General features: G+C 35.1%; 1 protein-coding gene across 1 annotated transcript; it reads right to left on the bottom strand.

Annotated features, from left to right (window-relative positions):
* Positions 1-3,185: 3,185 nt before the first annotated feature.
* Positions 3,186-7,019, bottom strand: LOC102596468 (pyruvate kinase, cytosolic isozyme). Its single transcript, XM_006356810.2, has 3 exons — positions 6,648-7,019; positions 4,763-5,224; positions 3,186-4,321 (listed from the first exon to the last, which is right to left on the bottom strand). The coding sequence occupies exons 1-3, from the start codon at positions 6,879-6,881 to the stop codon at positions 3,509-3,511; spliced, it is 1,509 nt and encodes a 502-aa protein (XP_006356872.1). The 5' UTR covers positions 6,882-7,019; the 3' UTR covers positions 3,186-3,508.
* Between the last annotated feature and the right edge of the window lie 2,455 nt (positions 7,020-9,474).

Genomic DNA, 9,474 nt, shown 5'->3' with positions numbered 1-9,474 from the left:
AACCAAACCACTAGTCGGGTTTTTTTTCCGGTTTGACACGGTTTACGGTTTGGTTTAGTTTTCGGTTCGGTTATAACACCATCTATATAGGCATGAATCAGGGTTTAGGGTTGAATAGTCATCTTAACTGGAATCAAATACATCTCGTAGAGTCCCACAATTTGATATTGTTGTTTCTTTTCAAAGGACAACACACACCTCTCTAATGAACTAGCTCACTAGGCTCTAACTAGCATGAGTTAAAAGTGTGCTTTTATTTTTAATAACTTGTTTTTTTATGTTCAAGACTTGCCTCTCTATTTTTAAAAATGATGCAGTTATCATTTCTCACTCATGCCTCCAAAATAGAACACTTTGGAGTTTGGAAGGAGACATAATTATGACCAAAAAATTAGGCATAGTAAATTACGTTAAGAATAATGAGTTTGCCTAATCATTGTTTCCAAATTGAAGATTAAGCCGATCCATGGCGTTTGACCAAGGTACTAAAATGTGCTACTAATTAACCATCACGTTGTTCAGTACTTCATTAAACGCATTTTCCTTTAAATTAAGATAATACATTGAAATAGAAAAATCTCTTAAAAATTAGGATAAAGCTCACTTATAGTAGGCCTGGGTGCAAGGCAGATCTAGAAGGGGGCGAGGGTGTTCATCCGAATTTCCTCAATAAAAAATTACATTCGATATTTTTCACATTGTATATACAAGGTGGTTTAGTGGGTTCAAATTTCACCTTGAGGTTTCAAGTTTAAATCATATTTTTTATTTTTTGAGTGAAAATCCCGAATCCATCACTATGATGGGTGCAATAACCTTTTGCAACACTTCAAGCAGAGTGGTCCATATGCCGATTTCATCTATTTCCTTAGTAAAAAATTTGGGTATGGATGCAACAACCTTTTCCGACACTTAGAACAGAGTAGTCCATTCTACTAACATAGCCAGAAGGAAAAAGTGACCTTTTTGGTAACTATATTCTTGGTATTGTGTTAGAGTGGGAAGAGTTCCGCAATGGACTAGTCGTTTCCTTATACGAAATTGGGTAATCCTCACATGAGCTAACTTTTGATATTGAGTTAGGCCTAAAGGCAATTGATGTCAGAGTCAGGTTCATCTCTCTTTGGGTCCGTTCAATGCTCCACTTAGCGGTCTTCACGTGCTGGCAGGTATTAAAGTGGAAATGGTCCCACATTGGTCAGGGTTGGAGAACAGAATTAAACAATCATCCTCTCGTAAGCTAATATTTGGGGTTGAGTTCATATCGAACTTTTAGACTTGCTTCTCATCAACCGCTTTATCTGCTTCTAATACTATTGTAGAGCCACTAACATATTGTAAGCTTGTTTGATATAGGCTTAAGTCATCAGCGACCCCTTAAAGTTGTCCGCATAATCCACTTAGACACCTCAACTAGGACTATTACCTATTAGACACTTTAATATTAAGAAATATGTATCTATTAAACATAAAACGAAAACTTTTAAAAAAAATGTTCGGCGTGTAATTCACGCGCATTGTCTTAAAACAATGACAAATAAAATTACGACACATGGCACAGGGGCCAGTTTAGCAATAAAATATAATTTTTCAATTTTAAAAAATGAAAAATACTTTCCATCCTTTATTTATTAATCACAAAAAGATATAAGAAGAAAATCTCCCCCCACCCCCACCTAACCCTTTGACCTTTCTTCTTCCTTCTACCATGTGAACCCCGCCAGCCGCCATCAATTTCTCCATTGATAACGAACATAACAAAATCATTCTACTATCATCCGTTATTCTCTATTCATTTTGAAATTTTTGTGAAAATAAATGGCCGTTAATAAATTATTTTGAAATTCGCGACGAAGAGAAATTGAAAGTATGTTGAATTTTTTAATATCATCTTTAATAAGTTTAATGAGTAGTGATGTTTGTTCAATCGGAGTGATCGAATTAGAGATGGACGAATATCGATCAATTTTTAACTCCAATGTTCAAAAAAAAATTCTTCTTGCATATTAAATTAGCAAATTTAGAATTATTTTACAAAAAATGAAGAAAAAAAAAGAACGAAACAAAAGGCTAAGAATTTAAATCTTTAGAATGGTGGGGGAAGAAGATGACCACTGGTGCATGGGTATGGGTGTGGGGGTGGGGTTGTTATGAAGAGATAAATGTGGAACTAATATTATTTTGTTTAATTATTTAGTTAATGCATGTCCACTGTTAAAAAATAGGTACCAATTTATCAAAATAAAAATAAAAATTAGACTCTATTCACGCGCAAAGTAGCAGTGATATACACTTATTTTGCCACATCAGCGTTTTGTGTTTAATAGACACATATTTTGAAGAATTTAAGTGTTCAATAGGTACAAGTCCTAGTTAAGGTGTCTAAGTGAATTATGCGGACAACTTTAAGGGATGCCGATGACTTAAGCCTTTGATATACTATGCCTATGCCACTAAGATACTCTAGGATATCCTAGAGATTACCATGTACTATCCCTTCTCAAGAGGGAAGTCAAGCAGCTGGAACGGTAAGAAAATACATACATCCGTTGGAGTGTTGGATAAGCTAATCTATACCAGGAAATTTTGTATGAATTTATATCAGAACATATGGTTCTTTTATATCAGAGATGATGGGATATCTCATCTCTAGTAATATATTATTACTAGGGAATAAAACAATTTCCAGTCAAATGAGGGGATTAGTCCTCTATATTCAAGTCCCAAGTATAGGTGCCCTGGATATAGTATTACTACAATAACACTTATCAAATGACTTAGTTACACAAGCTAAAAGTCCAACTTTAAATTGTTGAACCACCCGTCACTATGTAAGGTCTTCTGATATAGAAACTGTTGAACTACTAACTACTTGGCTTGTACTCGAGATCCGATGTTCGAAAGACAACCAATCCTTGTCCAGTAACCATTCTGAGTGGGAGTTCGGATCTATGTTCAAAGGAGGGGGTCTATTAGCAGAGCGTCGATAATGGCCATTTTAGAAGGTTATGTTGACAAGTTTTTAGTAACAACTTGTTAACACCACTTATAATGGTGTTGTCTATTGGCAAATTGTTTATAACTTCGTTGTATGAAATTATTTCAGTTCATGTAACACTTGAACATTCACTATCACCTATAGCAGTTGATAAGCACATGGACGACCAATGTAACGAAACATGCTGTATTAAAATTTGCAGATGAAATTTACTCTAAACAGATACGTCCAAGGCAGATAGCTAAGGAATTTATTTCACATCACATCTGCGGCAGACAAATATATTTAAAGAAGATAAAAGGGTAGTAAAACTCCAGCCAGCCAGACAGTCAGGTTGGAAAATTGTGCTGGAAAGCAGTAAAGGGGCGAGACATTATAAAGACAATATAAGAAAGAAGGTGAGTTATAGTCATAAGTTCCTTCTCAACAAGGCAGAAAATGATGACAAAAACATTTACCAGTCGGGCACCCTTTAGCAACAAAACCCAAAAAAGCAGGCATCAAAAGTCACTACTTGACTGTAACAATCTTGATCACAGAAGCAGTTCCAACACGGTGAAGGGCTACAACGGAATCTCCTTCCTTGCATAATCCTTTTGTTTTGGCATGTTGAAGAGCAAAATACAGTGCTTCTTCTGTAGACTCTTCATGGGACGCCCTAGCTGACCCTGCATGCAGAACTGGAACCAATCCCCTGAAGATAAGGCTGTGCCTTGCTGGAGACTCATCACTGCAAGTCCAATCAAAAGAATCAGTCTTGATCTCAGGGACAACCACAGACAATATAGGCATTCCAGGCCTGTACTTGGCCACCAATTTTGCCGTACTTCCTCCCCTGGTTAACACAAGAATTAGAGCAGCTTTTGCAGAGTTAGCGGTACGAACAGCAGAAGACGCAAGGCTCTCCAAAGGGCTCATGGGAACTGGTGCATTTGCCATGATTCTTTTAAACACATCTGGATAATCAATTGTGCTCTCTGCTTCAATACAAATTCTGGCCATGGTTCCCACTGCAAGATCAGGATAAGCTCCAGCAGCAGTTTCACCACTAAGCATGACACAGTCTGTGCCATCAAGGACAGCATTGGCAACATCTGTTGCTTCTGCGCGAGTTGGTCTTGGAGATTTGATCATGGACTCCAACATTTGTGTTGCTGTCACAACAGGTTTCCCTTGGATGTTGCACTTGTAAATCATTACCTTTTGAGCCAAAAAGATCTTTTCAATTGGAATTTCCATTCCCAGGTCACCTCTGGCTACCATAAATGCATCAGAGTTGGCAAGAATGTCATCAAAATTTGCTACACCTTCCTGGTTTTCAACCTAAGAAGAAAATAACAAAATTAAGAGTATTTTGACAAGTTTGTGATTCTAATTCAGTAATGTCAAGGTGGAAAAAAAAAGCAATTAAGTTGCTGCATCAGTCAATTCACAGCTTATATTTAATGTCTATTTAAAAATACAACCGACAAGGTAATGTCGCTGACAATTGAAATATTCTGGTAATGCTTAATCCAGATCAGACAGAAGAGAAAAGGATAGATTGCCACAAGGTTAGTTCAACTCATGATGTTAATCCTTCAATTCTGGGGATAGGGAGTCAAGATTAAATCGCTCATTTATTGAATTTCCGCAAATTAGTGTGTTATGTATGACACTCAAGTACCACAAGGCTATCTAGAAATACATAATAACGATGCAGTAAAGTGAATGGGCAACTTCATGGAAAGATCAGACTACATAGTTATCCAGTCAGAATCAGACCTTAGACATTAGAAGGATGTTCTTTGCATGTTCACCTAGCAGCTTCCGAACCCCCACAAGATCTGAACCCTTACGAACAAAAGATAACGCAATCATGTCGATATGATTTGGAACTCCCCAGTTTAAGATGTCATCCTTGTCTTTATCTGTTAGTGTTGGCAGATCCACAATTACTCCAGGGAGATTGACATTCTTTCTTTCACCAAGAACAGCAGTGTTCTCACAGCGGCATCGTACCAAACCTTTCTCTTTGTCACAAGACAAAACGGTGAAGGTGATTGTGCCATCTGCACAGAGGATCACACTTTGTGGCTTTACATCCTCTGCTAACTTTTTGTAGCTCATGCATATCGTACTCTCATCACCTTTAATGCTGTAATCAGTTGAGACTGTGATCTCCTGACCCTGTTTAAGTTGAACAGGCTTACCATCTTTTAAAAACCCTGTTCGAATTTCAGGACCCTACAAGATGAATATGAAGAGTCAGAACTTTCACATAAAAAGGTGAAGGCTAGACAGAACTAGGAAATCATATATGTATCGTGTTTCTTACCAAGTATAGAGTTCAGAGTCTAAATTTAACATTTCACGTTGCCGCTAAACATCAATAACAATTCTCAGTTACATAATATAGAACATGTTAATCTTGAATACAACCAGAGCAAAAGATGACCACAAAATTATGTACAAGAAACTATGAAAGAATGAGTTAGAGACCACCTCTCTGAATTAACAAAGAATAGAACAACTTCGATTAAAAATTTCAGAAATGTTGCTCTATTTAGTAAGGAGATGCCATTTTCCAAAATACGCCAGGATAAGACTGACATAATGTTCCGGTCAACATTAAAGTGCCAAATGATATCTTTAACTAGAACTATGACTAAAGTTTGCATAGCGATTCAGTATAGTCCAGTTGAGCCAAGATTAGAATGAAAAAAATAATCCAGAATTAAAACAGAAAATTATTATTTCGGCACAAGGCAATAGGTACACAACAATCTCAAATAATACCATCTAACATCAAAATTTTCCTTTTAGATTGGTTATAATATCTAAATTCCAATTAATGTTTATTTCCATCTCGCAACTACTACATTGTAATATCCACCATTTAAAGAAATTTACTTGGCACGCTTAACAAACATTCTAAACCAGTATTATATTCTAAAAGTTTCTAACAGAGCTTTTATACTTCTCCTCTGTTACTACACAGCTATTTAGCTTTGCAACCTTGCTTGAAACCCATGTATACTTCCATAAGGATCCATCCAAACCAACACAGAATATATCAGAACTTTAAAGTAATATTGTTGACCCTCATTAGATTAGGCAATGAACGAAGAACGCTACACATGCTTTCACACCGAAAAATATTCTAAAGTATCAAAAAGTGATGGAAGCGAAAGAACAACTCAAACCTACAACTGTTAGGTCATATCAGGCTTATTTCATTACAGCTTACTACTCAGTCATAGACTTATAGAGTATCCATCTATCACAAACATAAGGTGACTAACAACAATGGTTCTGTAATGACGCATCAAAGTTAGGCTTCCCGGACAGGGGAAGACTAATGTTCTCTATCAGATAAAATCCCAGAAAAAACACATAATTAAGAACATCTTCAAATTGTAGATGCAATTAATTCCCAAGAAAAAGACATTTGACTAACTGTGTAATACATAATTCTGGAACTTTCCAAAATAACTCCTACTAGTCTGCAGATTAATACACCAATTTTCAACAGTCCAGCCTCTTATTCCGAGTAGAAAAGGAAAGAAAAGATAAAAGCATGGTTTCTTATTCCAGTAACCGATCTGTGACTAGAGTTGTACCAATTGCAATTTTAGAGTAATTAATAAAAAAGAAGTATAGGAGGCACCTTGGTATCAAGCATAACAGCACAGAGAATACCAGTATTCTCCATAGCCTGTCGGAGATTATCAATAGTCTCCTGATGATAGTCATGAGATCCATGAGAAAAGTTGAATCTGGCAACATTCATGCCAGCCCGGAGAAGCTTCTCGACCATGGGAACTGAGCGAGATGCTGGGCCTAAAGTGCATACAATCTTGGTCTTAGGCCTCTTGACATTGTTGCTGTTTTCAATCGCCATAGCCAAAAGGAAAAGGAAGGAGAGAAGGGAAGAAAAAACTGAAATTAGAATAATAGTATTGTGGTGGTGAGGTGAGAGAAGGAATAGTAGGTGGAAGAATAAAAAGAAACGTACGCCGTGCGGACTTGACGTGATGTTGAACTTTTCTTCTATTTATTTATTTATTAGAGTTTAGGTATTTGTAGGGACCACCATATTCTTGTCACACAAGCTATTTCTCCTTTCCATTCACCTCCCCAACCATTTTCTTTTCTTTTCTTTTTTCCTTTTCTCTCCTCCCTCGCTTTTCAATTCCATTTTGCCTTTCAATACAACTTCTTATTCCATTTCTAATTTATTATATTATTATTCCTTACATATTATATATATATATATATATATATTAATACAAAGTTAAATTTTAATATATTTAAGGATAAAAAATAAATGTTATTCTCCTAAAAAATATAAAGGGGTTAAGAACCTTACTACAAAGAAAAGGTAAATATAAAAGAATTCTAATATTTTTTCTTCAATTCACTTATTTTGATGTCAAGTAAATAAATTGAAAAAATGTCAAGAAAATTTAACATTATAAATTATATTATCAGGGATAAACTAAAAAAATTAAAGTTAAATTATTATTATTATAATTACCCATCAAACTTATACCATTTTTTAAAGTAGACACTTAAAGTTTGCGTGAGTCGTATTACCCCATGAAATCATTTTAAAGTAGCATATATTCTTCCTTTTTAGGTCATTCCTAGTTGTAGTAAGGCAGGTGCAAATCACGCACCAACCCTAATCTATCACCTGTCATTCACTATTTAACTTTTGATTCTTTTCATTTTTACCTTTAATTTTCTATTTTTATTTCTTTTTTGAAATTTTTCTCTTTCAAATTTCTACTTAGCCTTTGACTTCATAGTGACAACACTCCATCATTGCACTACTTAATCACTACTAAATCATGACAAATAATCAAAATATGAAAATTAGAAGGTCTATCAAACCAAAATTTAAATCATCATTTTCATCCCAAATCGCCTTCTTTATCTATTAGCATCACCATTTTCGATCTCTAATTATTAGTAAAGAGAAAACTACTTCGTTAAGTTTAAAAAAGAAGAAGATAGAGCCAATAATATCGCATTTTAAAATACAAAATCTGAGCAAGAATGGTGGTTTTTAATTTTTGGCCTGTTGAAAAAACTTGGGAAAAAAGTCTGAAATATATCCGAACTTTGGCCGAAATTGTTGTTACGATACCGAACTTCGGAAAGGACCTTTTACCCCCTACACTATTTAATAGTGTATTTTAAAGGTATATATGTGCCCACGTGGACATCATAAATATTACATAATTATAAATAGTAACGTGTCCACGTGGCCACATATATACCTTTAAAATACACTATTAAATAGTGCAGGGGGTAAAAAATCCTCCATAAAGTTTGGTATCGTAACAACAATTTCGGCCAAAGTTCGGATATTTTTCAGACTATTTTTCCAAAAAAATTCTGAAAAGGCTATTAATGGTGATTTGGGGAAGATGAGAAGATGGGTCTAATTTATTAATTAAAAAAATCAAAGTCAAAATGTCACATGGTATTTTAACACTGGTATTGTAGCGACCATTTCGAAAGGATACTACCACTTAAACAAGAAACTAATTAAATACTTGTGACATTTAAAAGAGATTTACTATGGCCATATTGATTATAGTTTAGTAGAGGGATTAGGTTCATAAAAGAAAAAAAATATAGTTAAGGATGTGCATCTTGCCCATTTAACATTTATGTGATGTCAAAATTGATATAGCGCGGAATTTCAACTTATGACGGAAAAACCCTCCCAAAAATAATTTAAGCAAATAACCGATGAGCTTTTCATGCATATATTATCTTCACACTTAAGGATGAAATAACAAGAATATTACCCATTTCCTAGTACCGAAATCATCCGGTTCATGCTTCACACTAATATTCAAAACAAATAGTAAATTTAGTATATTGCAATACTTGGGCTTACACACCCCAAAAGAACAAAACATATAGCCATACTTATTTTACAACGCATGGTGACATGATCACATTAGTCCTCAAAATTTCATGTAAATATACAACACATAGATCATGTACAAGTCCCAAGGTTTATACAAAATATAGATGTCTATATGCAAATGTGATCTTCCTTAAGGCTCTCAAAAATTCCATCTCCAATGGCCCGCTTCATGCATCCACTCGATCATTCCCCTACGATAGAAACAACTATCGCTAAGCATATAGCTTAGTGGTGCAAAACTATAGGTTCGGAGCCATTAGATTCACCAAGTTAACTTTCTCAAGTCATGGGCAAAATACTCGAACATAATAAATAAATCAAGTAAGCAATATATATAGAGTATCAAGTTCGATATTTAAAGTTTCAAATGTCAAGAACGCTCATAGCACAAATTTCCAAGAGATTCAATAACAAGGCTCGCCCAATATGTACATCATGTCTTCACACCAAGCACAAGCAAGTATCAAGAAGGGCCGAAACCCTGTATCAAGAGGGTCAAAGCCCAATAATCAAGAGAACCAAGAACCATATTAAAAATGGCTTTCTA

Source organism: Solanum tuberosum, unplaced genomic scaffold (assembly GCF_000226075.1).
Source record: "Solanum tuberosum cultivar DM 1-3 516 R44 unplaced genomic scaffold, SolTub_3.0 scf00231, whole genome shotgun sequence".
Taxonomy (NCBI): domain Eukaryota; kingdom Viridiplantae; phylum Streptophyta; class Magnoliopsida; order Solanales; family Solanaceae; genus Solanum; species Solanum tuberosum.
The sequence above is the reverse complement of the archived record's forward strand: the minus strand, read 5'-3'. Positions and strand labels throughout refer to the sequence as shown.

Excerpts from the sequence above, each read along its gene's own strand:
- LOC102596468 (XM_006356810.2), bottom strand. The coding sequence starts at position 6,881 with ATGGCGATTGAAAACAGCAACAATGTCAAGAGGCCTAAGACCAAGATT. Across the intron at positions 5,225-6,647 it reads CTGTTATGCTTGATACCAAG|GGTCCTGAAATTCGAACAGG; the intron begins GTGCCTCCTATA and ends TTCATCTTGTAG. Across the intron at positions 4,322-4,762 it reads ACATCCTTCTAATGTCTAAG|GTTGAAAACCAGGAAGGTGT; the intron begins GTCTGATTCTGA and ends TTTTCTTCTTAG.